The 23513-nt window shown below is 33.2% G+C and overlaps 3 protein-coding genes across 20 annotated transcripts in view; all 3 read right to left on the bottom strand.

Annotated features, from left to right (window-relative positions):
- The window catches only part of LOC115241146 (E3 ubiquitin-protein ligase CBL-B), a 29246-nt gene extending 25573 nt beyond the window's left edge, over positions 1 to 3673 (bottom strand). For both annotated transcript variants that reach the window (XM_029816717.1, XM_029816718.1), the window contains exon 1: positions 2530 to 3673. In XM_029816717.1, coding sequence (XP_029672577.1) covers positions 2530 to 3080 — 551 coding nt within the window. In that variant the 5' untranslated portion in view covers positions 3081 to 3673. The remainder of the gene's footprint in view (positions 1 to 2529) is intronic.
- A 377-nt stretch (positions 3674 to 4050) lies between these two features.
- Positions 4051 to 14311, bottom strand: LOC115241147 (glycerol kinase). Of its 6 annotated transcripts, none has more exons than XM_029816720.1 (12): positions 14036 to 14311; positions 11601 to 11788; positions 8670 to 8749; positions 7888 to 8146; positions 7465 to 7682; positions 6926 to 7138; positions 6733 to 6843; positions 6360 to 6616; positions 5911 to 6116; positions 5627 to 5770; positions 5391 to 5477; positions 4051 to 4998 (listed from the first exon to the last, which is right to left on the bottom strand). In XM_029816720.1, exons 2-12 carry the CDS (start codon positions 11761 to 11763, stop codon positions 4901 to 4903), a joined length of 1836 nt encoding a protein of 611 aa, XP_029672580.1. In that variant the 5' UTR covers positions 11764 to 11788; positions 14036 to 14311; the 3' UTR covers positions 4051 to 4900. The 6 variants fall into 6 exon arrangements, with proteins under 6 accessions (XP_029672580.1, XP_029672581.1, XP_029672582.1 ...); XM_029816721.1 differs by lacking the exon at positions 14036 to 14311 and adding an exon at positions 13896 to 14035; XM_029816722.1 differs by lacking the exons at positions 11601 to 11788; positions 14036 to 14311 and adding an exon at positions 13896 to 14017.
- Positions 14312 to 15121: 810 nt separating this feature from the next.
- On the bottom strand, positions 15122 to 21105 carry LOC115241180 (lysophosphatidylserine lipase ABHD12). Of its 12 annotated transcripts, none has more exons than XM_029816809.1 (12): positions 20841 to 20991; positions 19923 to 19980; positions 19577 to 19728; positions 18960 to 19004; positions 17473 to 17591; positions 17146 to 17251; positions 16827 to 17026; positions 16584 to 16719; positions 16353 to 16470; positions 16118 to 16279; positions 15910 to 16037; positions 15122 to 15828 (listed from the first exon to the last, which is right to left on the bottom strand). In XM_029816809.1, exons 3-12 carry the CDS (start codon positions 19645 to 19647, stop codon positions 15789 to 15791), a joined length of 1125 nt encoding a protein of 374 aa, XP_029672669.1. In that variant the 5' UTR covers positions 19648 to 19728; positions 19923 to 19980; positions 20841 to 20991; the 3' UTR covers positions 15122 to 15788. The 12 variants fall into 12 exon arrangements, with proteins under 12 accessions (XP_029672669.1, XP_029672666.1, XP_029672670.1 ...); XM_029816806.1 differs by lacking the exon at positions 20841 to 20991 and adding an exon at positions 20559 to 20692; XM_029816810.1 differs by lacking the exons at positions 19923 to 19980; positions 20841 to 20991 and adding an exon at positions 21083 to 21105.
- Between the last annotated feature and the right edge of the window lie 2408 nt (positions 21106 to 23513).

The following is a 23513-nucleotide window of genomic DNA, read 5'->3' as shown; positions in this document are numbered from 1 at the left end:
CTGCCCCCCCCCCATCGCCTTCCCCTCTCCCCCGTGCGTACAATTTTAGGTTAGGTGCGTGCACGTGCGAGTTGTACTCGCGCACCTTTTATTATTTGTTTTTACGTACATTCATCCGAAGGGCATCTGTAAGCTCGCACGTGGGCGGACAAGTGTCCTGCGAACCGTATCGAAAGTGCAGGGAAAAAAACAAGGGTTGCAGGAGAGAGAAAGAAATCATAATAAACGAGCGTATAATAAAGAAAGATATCAAAATCGACATATCACGTTGTTTCTAGAGCCCTCTCGTAGTCTCTTTCCCCATAACTGAAGTTTCAAATAAAAATTTTTATATTCACGTAGAAATATTTATTAGAAACCGCTCGCACTCCATATCAGATCGTATTATTTGATATAGTGATTTTAATAGAGTTTTAAGCTTTTGAGCTAATAGACTTTTTTAAAAGCGGACGAAAATTGATCCCTAAGACCGATATACCTGCTCAAAACCACAGAGACATGATAAAAATCGTGGTAAAAAAAGATGAAAATAAATGCAGTAGATTTAAAAATTTATAGACACAAAATAATCTAATATTTAAAAAAATAGTCTATCATTATTGCATTATTTAGATTATGTAAAAAAGTGTCGCAGGAAAATATATTCAAAAACTCTCGATGCAAGCTGATTTAGCATATAAACGAATAATAAATGTACAGATTATAAGCTTTTCATAAGTAAACTAACTAAACGGATCAAATATATATATATATCGGTTCTGATAAAGTGCAGCATTTAATAACTGCATAAAACGGAAGTACATTAGTTTAAAAGATTTATGTCAGTTTTGAGATATTTCTCCTCTAATATTTCACTAGAGAATTTGTTTACTTGGCGCGAGATGCAAGAGACCGCCAGTCTCATGATCGATCTATCGCGGAAAGTTTCGTCATCGTCTTCATCGTCGCATTAATAAATTTGTTGCATAAAGTGTTCATATTAAAAATGATAGAAACAAAACGTATCAGAGAAAAAAAGAAAATTTAAAGATCTAGTTTGTGATGTATATTATATACACTCGCATCAGAACTAGATCCTTAAATCTTCAAGCTTCAAGCTTAGAAAAGTTAGACGAAAGTGTCAAGTATTATTGTCATAATAATTCTCGAAGGACTTTAGATTTCTTTGGTCTTCGAAACTTTCGTAGAAGTTGATGAACCCCTTTTTGAACTTCGGTGCAAGGTATAATAAAGTTTCGGACACAATATAAGAGGGCGGGCAGGAGCCGAAAATTCGCAACGCTTGTAAAAACGTTAAGTAGCTATATCCTCTAATACCGCAGAATTCTCATAGCTTAGCAATTGTAAAGTTGCTACGAGAGCAGATGGACTTTCCTTGTAGTTCCCCCCCTCTCTCTCTCTCTCTCTCTCTCTCTCTCTCTCTCTCTCTCTCTCTCTCGATAAACGAATGAATGAACGTAGTAGAAGCTTTGGACTCGGCGACCCTGAGAGCCGAGCATCACACGAAAGTTAACACTGTGTGTTTTTGTGAGAGATAAAAAAAATATCATTTTTCAAATAGAATAATCTTCCAGTTCTGAGATTCTGAGACTGCAAAACTTTCCAAGAAACGAAATTTTGTTTCAACTTTAATTACAAGCAGCTTCGCAATCCCAAGAATCATATAAATGTTACACAAAAATATTCACGAAATGTCAAAATCAAGATAAAAATTATCACTCTTTCAAGCTTTAATAATTCTTTTGAGAATCGTAAGATTTTTGCACATTATATTTCAAAACTTATCGCGAAATAAATTTTTTTTTTTTTATCCTGCCTTGACAATGTTAACAAAATGTCAAGATAAAAATGTCATTTTCCATGTTTAATAATCTTCGAGAATTTTGAGATTCTCAAGCATCGTGTACGGAAATTTACCACGGGATATCAAAAATTCCAAAGATCCTTCACATATTTTCTGCAGTAAAGTATTTCAATTCCCTGCTCCCTTCCAGTCATCCTTCATCTTTCGATTTTTATCTCTTTCCGAATTGCTACAGCTCTACATATCGCGCATACTTGATTTTTTTCCCTTTTTTTATCTACTATTTTAAAAGCTGCTAACTGCTACATAATATCTGTCACCTTATATATGTTGCTCTGAATATGTATGTATATTTTTCTCATATTTAGTACTCGTCTTTTGTATTGCAACTACACTTACAGCATACTATTGTCATATGTCGTCTGCTGTACATTAATTTGCATACAATAAACATATAAATTTCTTTGAAATTTAAAAAATCTAGCGTTATCTCGGATTCCGCGGAGACAAAAACAAGAATATTTTACGAATATAAAATTCGTTGTTTCTCGATGAAGATTTGCGCCATTTTTCGTCCAATGATCCCGCGATTCCCGGAGACGGGAATCGGAATTCGAGATAAGCGCCAAGTGAATGAGCTAGAATCTTCCGCAAGAGTGGACGGAAGCCGCGCGAAAGGATCCTTCATGCGATCGAATAACAATGTAAAGGAGAGCGAAACGTACCTGTTCCCGAAGCGCTCCCTCCAAAATTCGGCCGCGTCTGCCTTGGTGATGCGAAACTGATCGCCGGCGAAGACCCCGTTGGGGAATATCGCCTTGAGCTCCGACAGCATGTGGCTGAAGACGAGGCTGAGCTTGGTGAGATTACGACGATAATGGGACGTCTCGTCGAACATCTTCTCCTTGCCCTCCTTGAACAGCTTGATCGCCTGCTTGCACTTACGCATCAGGTTATTGATGAAGACGCAAAAGTGCTCGTTGCCGTGCAGGACCTGCATCCGGTCCTCGTACTTGCTGTAGATGAGCCGCAGCCGCTGATACGTGTCCGGCAGGATATCCAGGATGAACGGCGGCGAGTTCTTGAGGTTCATCCGCTGATGCTGGCACAGTTTCACCACCTTGTCCATTAGCTTCCAGGTCTTGTCCAGGGTACGCTTGTCGGTGGAGAGCTTAGGCGGCGTTATCGCGTCCGCGAAACGGCCGTGCAGCTTCTGGAAGATCGAGCCGACGGAGTGGACGGCGCGAGCGCGGCTGCTGTGTCCGGACGACGACATCTTGACAGACGGACGGACGGACGTATGTACGTGCGTGCCGTGCGTGCGTGCGTAATATCTCTTCCTCGTTCTCTAGCCCAGCGGCGCGCGCGCGCGCACACACGCGCACACACACACACACACACACACTCACGTACACATACACTCGTTCCTTCCTTCTTCCTCTCTTCTTTTTCTTCCTCCTCCTCCTCCTCCTCCTCGCCTTTTTTCTTTTTATTTTATTTCACACCCTCGTTATTATACTTGAGGTTAACCCGTGCACACACACGCACACATACGGCACTCGGAGTATACGACGACGGATCGGCCAACACCGTCGAGCATAATCTCAACGGGACGCGGCCGCGGCCACGACAACAACGTCCCCGCGAAGCCGCGGATACGGGATGCAGCACCGGAACCTCGCGCGATACCGCATCCTAATTTATCTCACTTGGCCACGCGCGCACGTACACACACACACATTCATACCCACGGTCAAAGACGCGACGAGACCCCCCCACAAGCCGGATGCTCCACGACGACTCGCGGCGACTATCGATGATACTGACGAGGACGGGACCGTGTGATGCGAGCGGGACCGAGGACCGAGCCACCGAGCGTGAACCAGAGCGCGCGACGGGCAGCCCGCTCGATTACCTCGCGTATCCGCCGCCGCGGCGCTTCAGACGCTTTGGCGCGCGATTCAAATCTTGTCCCATATAGAGAGAAAAATCAGATTACTCTGGCTGCGTTTTTCCTTTTTTTTTTTTTATTTACTTAGCTAAAACTTCTCAATTTGAAATTTATATTTCGTCGGAAAAATATAAATATTTTGGCAGAAAATATTTGTGTGAGCAACGAAATAAATTACTTTGCGAAAAAAGATACTTTACTTTGAATTAATTTCTTTTTAAACAAAAACGTCAAACGATCCGAGATGCAAGCAATTGCAGGGGTCTTTAATATACACTATAAGCTTGCCGTCTTCTACTAGCACCAATATTTATTTTTTTTTATACGCACAGAATCTAAATCTTATCTTTATCTAAATTATCGAAGTCAATATAATAATATTATCTCTATTTTTCTCTTAGGTAAAGAAGTATTTTCTTTAAATCATTTGAGATAATGTTCTATGAATTTAATCGAGTAAAAGTACAGCTTTGCTACAGTGAAAAAATTTTACAATTATTGAATCTATAGTGTATTGTAAGTATTGCATTGCATAAATATTATGCTTTAGGACTCACTCCAACCTGAATACATTTATCCATAGTATTAACAATACAAAAGAAAAAAGATGTAAAATCGCATCATATAAAATCGCGAGTAAAACAGGAGATACCTTTATTATATAATACATATAATATACATAATTTAAAATTTTATATAGATGAGTTTTTTACAATAAATAATAAAAAAGAATGTGTATGATTATGTGCGTGTGAAGTAAACTTGTATTCCGCAAACTCTGTGAAATCATTATTTTAAAGAATATAAAATGAAATTGTATCAAGATAGGTATATGTATATTATAACGATACAACAGTTTTTATTGACGTATTACTAAACTTGCAAACTCGGAAACCAGAACACTGGATACATTTTTTTTGATTATCGAATATAGTGCGTTGATAAAGCGCACTGAAATCTACGGAACGTATCTCTCTACTCACACAATTTTATCTATCTAATCATTTCATAATTACTCATCGACATACGCATCACTCACTTACGTCAGTTGAGCAAGTTTGAAATTTCACTTCGCTAACTTTCTTCTGAAATCAGAGCTACCTGCCAGCTAAAGTAACTTGTACTTCAATGATGTTAATTTGTTGTCACCGATTTGCCATATAGTTACTTAATCGTAACAGAATGAAGCTTGACAATATAAAACAGCTTGCAGGAATTGATGCTAGTATGCAGTATCTTTCATCTGAAATATTAAGTTTGCTATATACAATGTATATACAATTGTATAATTTATGTACACTTAATTCTCTAGATACCAAGATATAAGATTAAACAACATTAGAAAGATTTGAGGAAAACAATTGTGTAAACTTTTTCTATTACTTTATATTAAATGTACATGCCATCTTTATATACTTTGATATTTGTTTAAAGATTTAAAAAGACATTATTCTTGCTAAAAAAAAGAGAGTTTGATAAATGTTCATTACTGTAATTAGATCCGACTTTTTACTCAAAGATCATATTTATTAATGTAATTATTAGTTGACATAGTAGCCTTAATTATATCAAATTATTTATTTATTTCAAATCATTATATTTGGGATCTCGCTTATATAAAAGTTTTACGTTTACCTGTCATTTGGTCAGACTTTTTTACTGTCGCCCAACCTAAGCTTCTTTCCACTGCCATTTTCCATTTCTTATATCTCGCATCCCTCTCTACAAACAAACAAAAAATTGTATCATAATCTCATTTTTTATAGAAATTATAAAATATTATATATATAGAATAGCATAATTATATATGAATATTTATAGAAAAATAAGTTATGAAGAATTTAAATCCTTTAATTCGAAAACTTTTATACCCTCTGTTGTAGTGGTCGGCAGGAAAGTATCGGTTGGCACTGTTTCCACCTCCTCACCATCCAGATTCCACACATCTATTCCTTCAGCATGCCCTGCGGCCATCGCTACGCCTAGAGCTGTCATGTCGGGCATAGTTGACCTAACTGCACACATATGTCAAGATATAAGTACAATTAATAATAAAAAAAAACATGAAAAAGATCAAAATAGTATATTATTATATATATAGTCGTATTACTTCGCTCATAAATCCCGTTATCTGATTTACAGCCAATACACTTACATACTGGTGTACCGCACAAGTCGGCCTGTAATTGCATAAGGAGATTATTGGTCGACATCTTCCCATCTGCTTTTAACTTCGTTAACGGAAATCCGCAATCCTTGTGCATCGCCTCGAGGATATCTCTAGTTTGAAAACAGACTGCTTCAAGAGACGCTCTGATTATATGTTGCTTCGTGGTAAACGCGGTAAGCCCACAAATTATTCTGGAAGTAAAAGATTACATCTTTCTTAAACACATGTATACAGACATATACTTTAACAATTAATCCAGGATTAAATTCCTTCGAATAAACAAAATATTTTAAATATATCATATATTAAGCAACGCTATTAAATATATTTTCTAAAAAGTTCAAATATATTTCAGTTTCTATGTTTATACATTTACTCTCTACAGAATAACAAAGAAAAAGACGTAGGAAATAATCCGAATACTTTTTGCCTACCCCCTTGCATCCTTTCTCCAATAAGGTGCATACAATCCCGTGAAGGCGGGCACAAAGTAGACGTCTCCCGTACTAAATACGCTTTGCGCCAAGTGTTCGCTTTCATGGACATCTTTTATGAGCTTCAAGTTGTCCCGCAGCCATTTAATGGCCGCACCTGCAACCGCGACTGAACCTTCCAACGCATAGACAGGTGGGCTCTTCGGACCCAACTGATACGCGACAGTGGTAACCAATCCATGAGACGAGTATACTCTCTGAAAAAAATAAGAAGATAATATGATCGATAGGCATATTTTAATATTGTTAGATAAGTGTGTTGGTCAAATGAAATCTTTTTAATCTTTTATATAAATATTTTAATATTACATACAGCATGTCCTGTGTTACACAGCAGGAAACAACCGCTTCTGTACGTGTTTTTCGCTTGTCCCTTCTTCAGGCAATTTTGTCCTACCAAAGCTGATTGTTGGTTTCCTAAAATCTAATAGAAACAGAAAATGTGTAATAGAGAAACGCGTATTTTCTCCATCTCTATATCATTTTTATCGCAAGATCTTACATACACCGGATATGGGAATGCCAGACAGAGGGGGAATCGAGATATTGCCGTATATTTCGGAACTGCTCCTGATTTCTGGCAGCATTTGCATAGGAATGTCGAAATATCTGCATAACGTGGGATCCCAGGAGAGCGTCTCTATATTCATCAACATCGTCCTCGACGCGTTCGTTACATCGGTGATATAAAGTCCACCGTTTTTACCCCCTGTTAAGTTCTACAACGAATTTTAACATTAATTCTGCCGCAATTTCTTTCATCATAAGATTTTTAGTTTCTTCAGCCAGATACATTCTCGAAGAATAAATCGATAATCAAGAACTTACTTTTCAAGACACTAATTTTGTCTACGACACTTCAAATGTTAAATAACGAATCACACTTATAATATATAGCATAACTCAATTATCACCTGATATTAACGATAATTTTACTTTAATGTCAAATAGCAGCCGTTAATTAATAATTCAATTGCACAACATAGATTAGTCATACCCGCTAATTCGTACTAATGTTTCGCTATAATATCTCTTTGTCACGTACCCAAACGATCCAGGTATCCATGGTTCCCATTTTGCACCGCCTCTCACGAATTGCCCTTCTTACAGTCGACAGATTGTCCTTCAACCAACGAATCTTCAAAGCGGAAAAGTACGGACTGACAGGAAGACCGCACAGAGGTTTCAGATGATTCTTGCTCTGATCCGGAAATTTTGCTATAATCTGATCCATGATCGTATCAGTTCTGATGTCGGACCACACTGAAACCAAACATTTTCTCACAGAATCTTTTCGGGTTATTTTTTCAGAGATCTTTCATGAAATGAAATAATTAATCCAGACATTTTCCTTAAAACACAACATGTCCAATATATAAGACTTTTTAAGTCTTCTTTTCTCAGGGTAAAGATAACGTTTTTTCGCAGTTAAATTTTTATCGCAAAACGCGAAAAAATCTATACCCACCTATAGCGTTATAAAGTGGTTCGCCGGTAAATGCGTCCCATACTACCGTAGTCTCTCTCTGGTTGGTGACACCCACTGTCATGATTTCGTCAATCTTCATCCCCAGCATATTTAATTTTTCATTTACGATGTTAATGCAATCTTTCACCGCCATAAAGATATTTTTGGGATCCTGCTCCACCCATCCCTCTTGTGGACTGATTTGTTCAATGTCTATTTGATGAGATGCAACCTCCGCAACATGCTTCGCGTTAAATACCTACAGAAAAATAATTCTCACTTTAAGTAATGACTGTTAAAACAATGACAATTGTTTAAGGTACACAATATTAAATAAAAGAAACATGATTTCTTTATATTCTATAAAATATCTGTTATGAAAATATATAAATATAAAAAATTATCTCAATTTAAAAAACGCTGATTAAAATAATAAAATTTTTATATGTATCCTATAATTTTTAGGAGTAATCCTAAAATATTTAACAAATTATCTAGAAAAATAATTATTTTAGAAACAAATTCTATTCATGTATACTAAAACTATTAGAAAAAATTTTATTGAAATGAGATAAAATTGTAATTAATTATACACACATCATTAACGGTTTTCAATCGGTTTTTCGACATAATTATTACGCTAAAAACTACGATATTTTTGTTTTAAAATTCTTATTTAAATTCTAAACTTGAGTAAATATGTAAAAGCATGGGAAATTATAATGCTGATAATGTTATATCGGGGAAGCTATACTTTACGATAAGTATAAGTACTCTCTCACCACAAAGCGGACAGTCCGCGTGCCGACATCAATTGCGCCCACAAGCGGTCCTATTTTTCTTGTTGTGCTTCGCATCGTGTCTAAAAAAGAGAAACAATTTTCTTCAATAAAAATGCTTAAACAGAATCCACTGATGGCAGCCTAAAAAAAAAAATACGTAGAAAAAGAATAAATTTGCCATCTATTATATACATATGATAATTGTAAGATATAACTTACAAGCTATTAGAAACTTAAAAAAAAAAATGCGCGCGTTATTATCCTGTACAGTTACATAAAACTTCGGTTACTAGGAATTTATGTGGATCATAAGTGACAACCTTGTATTTATGCATTCTATATTATAAGCTTATATTGTTGTCGCTGCAATATTCTTTTGTCTTTCTTTTTTATCCATTGGATTCGTGAAAAGACTCGGTTCGAAAAACTCGAGTTCGATTCCCGATTCAGCCACTCGTGTTTCGCATATCTTTTCCAGTCCACAGATATTGTTTTCTAACAATTATTTGTCTGGGAAAGTGTGTAAATGTCCTACACAGATACGACAATGTCGCTGCTATGGATGGGATGTTTATTTCGTACGTGCCTCGTGCTACCTTAAATCCTCCCATCACTTTAGTCAAAATTCGTTATCGCAACATCACGTTTCAACATCGTGTTTCTTATTTATATATCGATAAAGATTGTTGAAATATACAGCGAGTATTAATAGCTATCTTCGATCGCAATTGTATCATGATCGTTTGATTTTCAGATCAGAAATATATGTCCAAATATTCTTTCTCTTCATTATTCCCATCTTTGCTTATATAACATCTTCGCGAATCGATAATTAATTACTTTCACCCTTCTAGAGTTCACCCTTGTCTATTTCTCTCTCGCCTTACCACGCTAATAATAAGCTATAACGCGCGAAGCTGTCACATGGCTGACAATGAGATGCGTAAGCACGGCTCGTCTTGAATGAAGAAAGCCGGCCACATGGCGAGAATCGTGACGTCATTTCGTACCAAAACGGCGTGCGCCCGCGCGATTGATTGACGGGAGAATTTACACTGCTACGTGCGTCATCGCAATGTGCAAAATATTTATATATTTTCTCAAAATATGTTTATGAAATAATAAAAATAATATATAAGAATAATAAGAAATTGTTGTTCGTGCGTCGTAAAATCCGATAAAACGAGCTTCTATAATATCTGCGATGACCTGAAAAGCTTATCATTTGTATAGCAAAATATATATCACGCTTATTACGATATCATAAATGAACCGGTTTAATCACACTTATTACGATATCATATGAACCGGTTTAATCGCGCACACATGCCTTCGTCATTATGCACGTAATTTATTCATTACTCAACATTATATCAATTAACTACTTCCCAGAATTTTGCATCGCTCATTATACAGATAAAATTTGTGTGTATCTGTGTAGCTTCGCGAAATCTGAACAGATCTGACATGATACTGTACATAATACAAATTCTCAATTAATTTTATAAAACTCTATCCAATATTTATATTCTCCCTTATATAAATTTTCAAAAATATATTTTTTTCTGCACATTTATAAAATTAATTTTATATTTGCTCGTGTGTTAATTTTATACGTCTTAATGTTCGTTAAATATTCATAATATACATCTATGAATATCGACGTCTACAATTAATCAAAAATTCAGAGTTGCTAATTTACTTCTCCACGCAAGCTCAATCTTATCTGAAACCGGAGAATAAAGAAGTTTACGTCTATTTGTCCCGTCTGCTTAATCAGCTTTTTACCACGCACTTTCACGCATGCTACCACATATAGCACCCAGCTCCGTGTGATGCAAACTCGCAGCTGGCCTAACTTTACATCAAGTTTCGTTGCCTATTCACGAACCAGTATGATTACTTACAAACAAACCAGCTTGAAATTACGCCTCGTGGGCACTGGGCAAGTTTCGATAACTCGAATACATAATAATTCTTTGATGACTGATCACATTAGAGCTTTTGATTAAAACAAACATGCATTATAGACATTTCGCGTGTATTATACGATGCACGTGTACTGTGTCACGTTGTATTTCTGGCAGGACTAGATCTGTGACCGTGAAAATATTGGCACTTGTATATACTTTTGTACTGACGATTACGTGATCTTTAAAGAAACTCAATTTTATTTTTTACAATTATTCTCTCTATAAGCGAAGAACTCTTTACGTTCAAAAATTTCCTTATAATCCGGTTTAGAAAAGTTACATCGTCATTCTTATCTACATTTGTGATCTTTAAAGAAACTCAATTTTATTTTTTACAATTATTCTCTCTATAAGCGAAGAACTCTTTACGTTCAAGAATTTCCTTAATCCGGTTTAGAAAAGTTACATCGTCATTCTTATCTACATTCGATTATCATTACGGACCGGCCACGTCCAAAGTCCAATATACATCGTAGAATCGACTTTGTATTATGTATCATCGCAGCAAAAGTCGCATTGCAAGCTGATTTTAGGCATTTTCCGTTTCATGCATAATATGCATTATTTATCCTTGTTGTTCACTGAATAAATTAAACAAGAATAAATGATGAATTATATGCATCATGCGTGAATCGGAAAGCACCCTTAGTCAAACCGTAAAAGGCGGTGTTTTTTTTTTTTACATTACTATCGATATTATTAAATATCGCTGATTTCGCAAAGTTTAACTGACAAAAGTAAAATTCTGACGACCGCATGCACAAGCGAGCGATTTTTTAAACTTCTGCTTTCATGATAACCGCGAGATACATTTTCATACTATCAATACCAATGTAAAGTTTACCTTAATGTCAAGTTTACTCAAGTTTATGCACTTTGTCATTTATCAGAGCTCGCACTATCTGAGAGTTTATTAACAGAAATCCGATTTACCGTTATCTGCATTTAAAAAACTCACCCGTATTTTTATACGAGTAGTACTTGAAAATACTCGTTTCTCTTCCCGTCTCCAACTCTTCTATCTCCAGGGACACGTTCGAACTCTCGAAGGAGCCCTCCGGCGTGCCACGCTCGCTCCTTGTATCTTCTTCCTCATTTCCGCTCATATCTTCCTGCTCCATGAATCGCGGATCTTTTTCCTCAGTTCTGATAACAAGAAGCGCGGTAATCGTGCGATGCGTTTTGTAAATGATACACTTGACATTCACCGATGTTTCTCTTATTTTCACTCGAGACGAAATAAGATTTCGTTTTCAGAATCGCGAGAAAACAAAAATCTTATTTCATACCGAACATGTGTCACACACGCTCGTTCGATAGAATGCGAGGATAATCATCGGCGACTTGTTTGACAACAGTTCGCCTTGCCCCTCTCGCCTTTTCCCCGCACCTTTTCCTCCTCCCTCCTTTCACGCGTTAGATAATGCATACTTTCAACTCAAATCTCGTTGACCACTCTTATGGTCATGGTCAGATCTCAAAATAAGCTGGATCTTTCGAGTTTTTTCGTCCACGTATTCGGTCAATGTTTGTTTAGGATACGCCCATTAGTCCATGTGGCAGCGAGCAAATATCGTAAAAAACCCAGAAGAAAAATTTTAGATGGATTTTTATAAAATTTATATCTGTCAGATCGTCTTCAATCCGTGTCTCAATAATAAATACCTCGATAAAAAAATAGACCGTATGTCAGAGATAGACCCAGAAATAATTGATTTACGAAATCTTTATATATGCAAAACGATTTTTTAAATATATAAAATAAATATTTTCTAAACGATATAATTTCAGAAAATTCATAAGAACGTCATCACTTTTCACTGCGTTGTAAAAAAATGTTGGGAAGGAACAAAATTTTTTTAAATATTTTTGCAAAATAGATAGTCAATTTTCGCTTCCTCAGTCGTTCTTTAAATGACAAACAAGCAATACCGACCCGATTTTTTTTTTGTGGTTTCAAACCTGTACGCACGTGGTTTTCGAACTGAACGTGAGTACTGGATATGATGCTGAACAGAGACATCGTTATATAAAGCGAAGAGAAAAGGCCGCATATATGCGTTCGTAGTTCTCCCTGGGAAGCACCAGACTACCCGTAAGCATTCTCTGCGATTCATCCTTATATACGAATTGCATCGTACACGAGCACTATCGAGAAACGCCACAATGAAGAACTCGTATTATTAGTATGACTTTAAACCCCGAAAACTCGGATATTTGAATTTTATAATAAATTAAAATACCGATTATCGTAGGTGACAATTATTTGGATCTATCGTAGAACTTTTAATACAACTTTTGCAATTATTTAATCAAATAATTGCAGCCAGTACAAGGTGACAACCGCCTAGCGGTCGAGACATCAAACTAAAGTGCATCGCGCAGCATGCAACGATGGCGTTGCACGCTCTCTTCGTGGCGCGGATATTCAAAGTTATGCTTGACAGGATCAGACGATCTCCCTCGAATAAAATTATATGTCTCTCAACAAAAATTTGTAAAAATTAAAGCAACATCAATATAGATCTGCGAAGAAAAAAGGATATATTGTAAATTAAAAATTAGAAGAATATTATATATTTCTATTCTCCTAACAATATATATGTAACTAAAATTCGTGAAAAGTAAGTTCTTCGTGATAGAAGCGTCTACCTGCAACGCGTTCTCGAAATTTTAATTTTATGACACGCGATGAGGTGCAAAGCGGCGAACTTTGAACTTTCGTATATCGATCGGTTAATATATGCAGATTTATTACAAATTTTATTAAAATTCGACGTTGTTTTATGAATATAACTAATCGAGAAATCACTAATTGTTAATATAAAAAATTCTATATGCAAAAGATATTAATCTCAACGCGATATGTATAAAATTTGTCTGAAAATTGCAGACACTCCTTATCAGTCAAAATAATGACTGAGAAATCTATCCATGAGCACTTTACATCTACTTTCTCGTTCTTTTTTTTTTTTTTTTAGAAACATGAATGGCAACTCTTTTTTGTTAAGAATAAGACTAGACAAGAATAGAAAATCGGTTGCGAATCTCAGTTAACTATAATATGTTTGTAGAGAACGGCTCACGAGAATTCTTAGGATTATTCCATGAGATCCGTCTCGTGATCGAATATAAAATCGAACTTTTATCTATTATAAAATCATATTCGTTACGTATCAAGAAAAGCATAACAGGAAACTGAAATCACGTGAAGAAAATTGACAGAATAAAAGTGGAGCGTGATATATCGTACCACGTGCTCTACATATGGGATTTCGTTGTGTCATTTATCCCTGCTAAATCCGCGAGATGGGAAGCGGAGATACGAGACGTCTTAATTATGCGGAAGTGAACCTTCGTGCGAGGAAGGCGAAGGCCGGACTGGTTACTCACTCAAGCCTCAAGTCTCAAACACACTCAAACTGCGAAGCGCGCAGCCGGCGAACGAGCACTCTGCGTCCTGCGACATCCCCGCCCCTCCCAACCCCTCCCTCGATCGATCGATATTCTTCCGGCCCTTTCTTTCGGCTCTTCGTCGTAGTCGTCGACGACAAACGTATTGCGAATATCCGGATCACCCTCTTCACGGGACGGTCGTGCGACAACCGTGAGAGAGAGACACGTGTTTCACCGTTTTGCCATGCTTCCGCGTTCACTCCCCCTCCTATCTCACGCATCAGCTGTCGTCTGCTGCACGCGCCATTATTGCGCGCGCAACATAATAACATCCGCATTTATGTATACAGACGACAGTAGACGTCACTCGACAAACTCCTTATTCTCGACACTTATTTTCCCTCTACTTGAATAGCGTATGCACAGAATGAGATTCGTGTTGTTTGCAATCCCCAGAAATTCTATGTTTAAAATGAGGCGAACGTATATTTCGAGCATTGAAATAGAGACAGAAAAGAATTCGAAATGTAGAAAGTGCAAGCAACACGAACAGACCTATAAAAATTTTGATCGCGCTGTTATAAGCTGTTAAGAATACGGAAATTATATTAAAGTACAGAACTGTACTAAGAATAGGGAGATTCAACTATATGTTTCATGTCATTTACGGCGCAACATTCAAATTTTGATGCATGCCACATACGGAACTGGCAAATAACAAACATTAATAACAGAGAGAATTCTTCTTTCTATTATTACTTTGTTTTAATTTTTATACTATTGATATTAAAAGTGAAATAATAAAAATGAAGTGTATATTCATACTTATAAAGCAAGATGTACGAGAAAGTTGTTTGCAAATTATTTTAGATTAATATGTAATATCGATATTATATAGATAATATATATTAGATATACGTCAAATTCGCACACGCATATGCACGCGACACCCACATTTTATACATATATGTCAACATTTAATATCAATATGGAAATAAATATAATACGCTTTCTATGTGACATCTAAAATTATGCGTTGCTACAAATAAGAGGATTATATAAAGAAAAAGTAGTAGTACCATCATTTCGAGAATGCTGAATATTTTATATATAAACTGCGTCACATACGAATTAATTACATGAAATTAATAATCTCTATTAAATTGTGTCTGTTATCACAGTATTTGGTATTAACATATTTCCATTTAGTTAACAGATGAGTCATATTTTTGAATATATTTGTTTATGACATATAAAAATGTCATTATACACTAAACACTAATTCTCTAAGAATTAATGTCTTACATATATCACACATATAATTACATATATATTTTTTTAAACTAACTAAATATAATCTATAAATAAGTTTTACATATTTAATAAATTTAAATAAATTTTATACAGTGAATATAATAAACTGAGTGCACTGAATCTTGTTTGATATCGCAAATCTTCCACACACACATATTGGACATTAATACTCTAAAATATTAAATATCAAATTTTAGATAAATATATTTTTAATATACACAGAAAAAGTGGACAATTTCCAAATAAGAAAAGCATTCATAAGACTTTTAGTTCGTTCTATAGTTCCTTTAGGTTTGTGTTCTCTTCAGATACTTAGGTTGTTCTAGAACAAATTTGATCATGAAAATATGTAACTGTTCATATAAAAATCAAATAATCTCTAAGAAATTATGGACAGTGGGACAATTTCCAATTCCAGTTTTCTAGTCTAGGTAAATTATTCAGTCAGATTTCTGTTTGCTTTAGCGACAAATGTCCTGAAAATATAATAATGTAAAATTTTCGTGAAGAAAAGTAAACTATTGTGTTTGTACTTTAATAATACATTAATAACTTACTTAATTATACTAGGTAATTCCTTGTATCTACAGATATACTTGTGTCCAAGTCCATAGGTTGAATCTATTTTTATCATTTGAACCTGATCTGTGTTATTTCCATGACTATCTATTGCCGCTTTATAGAGCTGAAACATATATAAAGCAAAAATTTTTGGCTCATAACAATCTGTATGCAATCATCTAAAGTTGTAGATGTAGAATATACCTTTTCTGCCAAAAAGATTGGAATTACGCCATCATCTTCGGCATGTAATATCATAATAGGACACTCAATCTTGGCAATATGTTTATCAGTCTCAAATCGTAAATTATTCTTATAAAATGGCTCAACAATCAACCAATGAAACCATGGTAAATGTTTGAATAACTAAAAATATAAAAAAGAAGATTATATTAGAAACAATGCAACTTTTATAGTTGAGAAATAAATACTTAAATACCTGTGAAAATGGATGTTCTGTTAATTCATCCGCTATGTTGTTAAATGGCGCTTCCAGAAACAATGCAGCTGGTTGTATATTTTCAGTTGCCAGTAGAGCTAATACATGCGCAGAGACTCTAATGAAAAATAAATCTTTATTTTAAGACAACACATATAACAGATTATTCCTGAGGAATATTATATTATATTAATTATATGAAGAAAAATCAAATTTTTTTATATCTCTTACCCAGTTCCCAAAGAGTGACCCCAAACAAAAACTGGAGCTGAACCATTAACTTTTTTCAAAACCCACTCAAGAACATATTTGCTATCCATAACTACACCCTCTTCAGAGAGTTCAACTACATCACTATCACCATAGCCTAAATTGACAAAATTAATTAGGAAATGCATTTAATGCAATACTTGAACACTTTTATTTTTAGATCATAAATCGTTCTAAAAGTAAATCCAAACTTCCAACACTTACTTCTATAATCAAAACATATGACATGATAATCCAAATCTTGGAAAAGCTTATAAAGCTCGAGCCTATGCAGACTTGCTCTATTACCGCTGTTTCCATGCATGTATAGGAACACAGGTTGTGTGGAATTATTTAAAACTGCTTCGTAAGCTTCATCTGTTGCAGGAATGGAATTATTTAATAAAGACCGTGGTAATATCTGCCTGTAAATGCACTAACTTTTAATATAACAATATGGACTATGTTATTATAATACAACGATGTAGAAAATGATGTATCTTCTCAGATTAAAAATTTCACATAGATCTCTGTAATCACTCACCATACACCTATTTTTACTTGTTGATCAGTATGTAAATAAAAATTTCTAGCACCTTCCATTCCAACTGATTTTGGATCGGAAAACTCCACATTAAGTGGCCATTGCACTGAAAAAGATTAAAACAACATATTAACATATAAGATATTACATAATTTGCATCAAATTTCAACATATTTGAATCAAAACGACAAAATATTATTCTGCACATATCTTTCCCTTATATATTAGTTGATTTATAAAAGCTTTCAAGTTATTGCAATTATACTAATTTTATATAATGCTGTTTATTACTTTTGGTTAGATGTATAATATTAATTATATACTTACCAAAATTTAAGAAAAGTATCTTCTTTTGAATGCTATAGGAATAATGAAAAATTACAGGCAGAAGCCCAAATATAATGAGATATATCAGTGCAGATGCCTTCATAGTCCAAATTAAACATCTGTAATACAAAGTTTATATATTTACATACATAAATTAATATAAGTATCTAATAATTTAGCAAAGTTTTCATCTATTATAATTTCAATACATCTAGTCATAAGTATAGTAGTAACACTAACAGGATATATACAGCAAAAACAATTTCAAACATACAAAATCATCTAGTTCTTTATTAGTCGTATATTTGTTTGCTGATTATGAAGCAAACTTCTTTTGATAAATATTTTTTGGCATTTCTTCTAAGTATAATTAGTTATTTAAAATGAACGAGCTTTTTTTGGTAAATAAATTTCAAGCAAAGCAAATATATATGATAAAAAAGTATGTACTTTTCAAATAATTTCAAGCTATCTTTAACTGTGAATATAATAATATAATAAATAAATATAACAAATTACTAAATAATAATATTATCTATATAATTGATATTATTACAGAAATATATAAAGATGATTGCAAAGAGTATTGCAAATAATAATCTCATACAGAAAAAGATGATTTCAAACTGATTGAAAGATTTTGAAAGAACTTTGGATGATTCTTGAGTAACTCATGTATAATAATTACTGATTTTTTGTCATTGCACACTCAAACACTTCCTAGCATTTTAATAAAGAAACGAAATAACAGCAATTCTAGAAGTTTCACAACTGAGAATAGCAACAACAAGAAACTAATGAGATAGCTGCATGCAGTAGTTGTTAGGAAGTGAACACATATATAGAATGTTTCTAAATGCACACACATATTAAATGTAAGAGATAATACACATATTAAGATAGAAACAAAATATAAAATAAACTAAATTTTAAGTAGCAAATAATATATGCGAAAAATATCATATATTGATATTGTACCTTATTATGTTCATCGGTTCATCAGATTATTTTTACATTCCTATTCATTCATAATTTGATAAAGATATGTACACACTCAATTCATAAACTAAATATACAGAACACAATCACATATACTTCTTGATGTTTATGACATAAAGCTGTTTATAAAAAATCTGACTATATTTTTTTTATTGCACTACTTTATGATATCTCTTATACATATATATATATATATATGAATAGATAACATAGAGCAAGTTGCATATAACTGGTAATAAAGCATATATGAAAGTATGAATACTTATATTTTATTATTTATTCTTATCAAAGACTAAATTTATACTTTATTGTATTATCGTTATATTTTGTACACTATTATTTGGATTTAATTTTGATCTATTTTAATTTGTGTAAAAACCTTTGTATATGTATAAAAATTTGTCTAAAAATTATAAATTTAATAAAATTGATTAAATCTACACATTGCATTCTATGTAAATCTCTTTACAAATTGTTAAAATACTTACAAACAGTCATCCGAACAAAGAAACTTTCTCAAAATATTTCCTTCTCTGAGAGGAAGCAAGAAAGAGAGAGAGTAAGAGAGAGAAATTAGTATTACAACATGGAATGTGCTATGTAATCGTAGAATTATACTCTATCTAGTCAAGTCACTCTCTCTTTCTTTGATGAATGTATTTTCTGCAATTCTACATACCCCACTCTTACTCCAATTTACACAACAACCGATAACAAAAACAGTGGAGTCTAAAGTCCTTCTCCTACTGCTCTTAAGTAAAAAATGAAAAAGTTTTTTTTTTTTTTTTTTTTTTTTTTTTGAAGGATAAATTAACATTGATCCACTGTGAGTCACAAGAATAATGTACAATATATCACACTGTGTCATGATGAATTTTAGACAATTGCATTAAAAATTAGAGTTTACATAAATTTTATCTAACAAACAAAAATATACATCTTACATTATTTTGTTTAAATAAGCTTGCAAACTATATTATTACATGTATAGTGACATCAATAAATATAAAAATATAAATAAATACAAAGTTAAATAAATAAAAATACATATAACAAATAAAAATGAATATAAAGATATTCACAGTTATATAACAATATAACTTACATTCCTGTATACCATATCTCATAGATGGCGAATGGCACTATCGTTGCTAATAGTAGATAATTCGACATCATGATTGTTAGTGATTACTGGTCGTATTTATAGTATTTTCTTGTCGCAAGTCCTCTTTCTTTGATCAAATTTAATTCCAGAGACTTGTTGTAAGAAATAATTTTTCTATCATTATTAAGTTAAATATAGATATATAAGATAATTAAAGTAATATAATGAAAGAGTACAATAGTACTTGTATATTTTATAAAAAAGTTTATAAAAAGTATATATATTTTATATATATATCGAATAATCCCTTTTTTAAGTATATAATATTCCTGATAAAAATTCTTACATTGAATGCTTCATTTCAATCTCTCCCAATGCTCTATATATATATATATCCAATATTTCTATATAACAGAATGATCTGATAAATGTAACTTTTATACATAAATATTTACAAATAATGGTCCTTTGATGTGATATAGAAATGATATAGAAATAATATACAATAAATGTCTATCAATTTTTTTTATAAAATAGAATATATTTTTTTCTATTATATATTTTATTCACACTTTCGTATATTTAAAAAAATTCACATTCCTTAGATTTTAAAACTGACAAAATTATCTTACAAATTGCACACGACACACTATTCTACTTATTATTAGAAAAAAAATTTTCTCTGCTATTTTCTCTCACACGACATATACGTGTAACACTTCCTATGTGAAATATTAGTGTCTAAGGCACGTGAAAGTGACAGCATAAGTATATAGATGTAGATATAGATTAGTGAACTAGGGCTATAACGTGTTTAGTTCCTCATTGTCAGACCAAACCAATGTCTGTGTAATAGTAGTAATGTTATGTATCGATCGAGAACGTATTTCGTCTTTTTTCTTCTGGAAAGGAAAAGACGGGAAAAGGAATTCGTATACAAAAATCGTCTAAAACATGCAGGTTTAATGAAGCGATCGAATACCTTTTCACAAAACGTTTCTTCGGTAGCCAATATACCATTATTATTACGCGACCCGGAATCGAAAATAATATTAATCACGAAACAAGAGGGACACCTATATTCTGAGAAGGCTATGATATTTATATAATTAACACTTTGAACTATACGAACAAAACATTTACGCAACAATCGCGAGGGAAAACATTTTCGAATCTTCTCTGATGTGTATGTTTCGCGTTGTATATTGCGCTGTGTTTAATGAAATTTTGCAATTCGTAAATCCTAAACAATGAATGCACACACCTTTATTAATATACTGTTTCACTAAATACTGATTAATACTGAACTAAAACGATCGAGGAACGCGGATCAACTGACAAATTCCAGTCACAGTCTCCGATGATCCTCGAAGTTGGCCTCAAAGTAAAAGTGTATACAGCTGATAGATGAGAAAGGGGGGGGGGGAGAGGAGATAGGAGGGCAAGGAGAATGCGTTACAACAGATCGACACCAACTGACATAGGCAAATTCGCAAGAAGCCTAACCAGCCATAAAGAGAAGAAGACGAAGAAGTTACAACACAACAGATCTCCTGCACTCTTTACACTTTTGCTTTCCTTCTCCTTTTTCACGTCGAGAGGTCTGTTACGAAATGGTACACAACTCGTGCTTAAAATGCAAGAGGTATAAAGAAAAAAATAGATCTAAAAAGAAGTATTACATGATCGGTCAAATAAACGGAATACTTGCCGTTGACATACATTTTAACAGCACTTTCTATACATTTCGTGTCTTGTATTTTTCTTTCTCCCTTCTGCTCCCTCTCTCAAATTTTATGCAAATATACTGCATTTATCTATCTCAAAACTTATGCAAATATATATTCTAAATACAAAATGTTATTCTAATAAGCAGATTTACAAAATATATTCTTTTAACACGAAAATATTTTAAAAAGATTCATGCATATATATAGGATATATACTTTGTATATCGCAAATTATATATATGTTGCTACTATCGGTTAGTCATTTGTATGTAACTAATAATAATTATATGCATATGCTTATTGTTACAACAGTATTCTTACTTATTGTATATCTGCCACTCATATTTGAATGACACAATTCAAAATGACTAATCGAGTGAGTAATATCGCAAGTCATAAAAACAACTCGGTTCCAAAATAAAAAGACACAGAATATAAGAAATAAAAATGATCTTTGAAACCGAACTCGGTTTCAAAGGTCGTTTTTATTTCTTATTCTTTATTTCTTATTCTATAGTCTTTTTATTTTGTTTGCATATTTGATTTTATCTCTACCAAAATTTTAAAATACGTATTCACGGAAGTTTGCTTCTCCCGATAAAAAAATAAAATGTTAGAGATTAATTTCGAAATTATTCGAAATAAATTGAAAAAAGAAATGGGGCACATATTACCGAATAAAGATTAAAGATGTGTAAAGATTATAAATAGATATTTGTTAATACACATTGTCTTTTGTTCTTTTGGAAGAACATTTTTGCTACAAATTTTCTGAATGCAAAAGTAAAAAAAAAACCGTGATGTATTCAATGAAAACTACTTTCAATTTAGCGCTATAAATGCTTGGAAGTGTTTATTGACCAATCGAGATAAAGAAATCTTTGCTTCTTTTCTGATTGGTTAATCAAACGCTTCCAAACACTAGTAATAGCGCCAAATTGAACGCAATCGAAAATACGCTCATGTGATCTCATCTTTCGAGCTGTGTAACCTGTGGTTTAAAATTCTTATGAAAGCTAAGAGAAGCCTGGGAGGGGCCACGCCGCCGTTTTTCATGAGGCCGTTTTCCTAGCTGGTACAGTGGCGCTAACTGGATTCATTTTAGAGCCGGCGGAACTATATGGTCAGAAACTTTTTGATGCATGGTAAAACGACCGATTGGTACATGTCCGTGCTAAACACATTGCGGATCAAAAATGCGAAGAAATATTATGGATTTATTAATGTTTTATTAGCTGCACGTGATGTTTTGTCATTCTAGTATATACTAGAGCAATAATAAATTATAATTGAAATACTTTTATATATATGGGCATGTAAAATATATATAAACATGTATTACAAATATATTATAATTAATTCTATATATCTGATATAAAATTAATTATATTACAAAATATAATATAAAAATTAATATAAAATATAATTTAAAATGTAATACAAAATAATTGATTACACGAAAATATCTGAAATATTCAATTTTAGATAAAATATAACTGATAAGGAATGGTTAATGCGATATTTATGATTAATGATCAATATGCAATTAGAAAGCTTATTAAGTTTTATATAATGCAAACAATTCTGGTCAAAAGAGTCGTTAATAAAATTATCGATTGTTTTTCAATTAAGAAGAAAAAAGTATTTACAATTAGATTATACTGGCGCATTTTGCGTAGAGTTGCAAAGAAAATATCCGAGAAAAGATAGACGAAGCTTCGATGTAAATCAACGATTAAATCACAAGATAAACGACAATTTAATGTTTGCGAAAAAATGCGACGAATAAATAAATCAACGATAGCCGTAATACTCGATTTCAATGTATACATATGTAATTCTTGGAATAATCGGAGGAACAATATAATTAATATATATTTAAACGAAAATGTTTTGAAGAACATTTTGAGCGCTTTTTATAATCGCGTCTATAATATAGAACATTTGTGAATATGAAATCTAATGCCCGATTTATTTTCAAATGCGTGATTTTATTAAATTAAATTAAATTAAATTAAATTTCGCAATTGAGAATAAGAATATATGTACTGTTTCGCGGCGGATTGGTTAAACAGAATAAAATCTTATAAATCTTAAGATACCGTTATAAAAACATTGCGTTATTGCCGCGTTCAATGAAGGATAACTGGCCCAACGATTTGACCAGATCAAGATCCTTCCGCCAGATAACACGCCGGTTAATCTCC

This window comes from Formica exsecta, unplaced genomic scaffold (assembly GCF_003651465.1).
Source record: "Formica exsecta isolate Colony F162 unplaced genomic scaffold, ASM365146v1 scaffold47, whole genome shotgun sequence".
Classification (NCBI taxonomy): domain Eukaryota; kingdom Metazoa; phylum Arthropoda; class Insecta; order Hymenoptera; family Formicidae; genus Formica; species Formica exsecta.
This window is presented reverse-complemented; position numbering and strand designations above follow the sequence as displayed.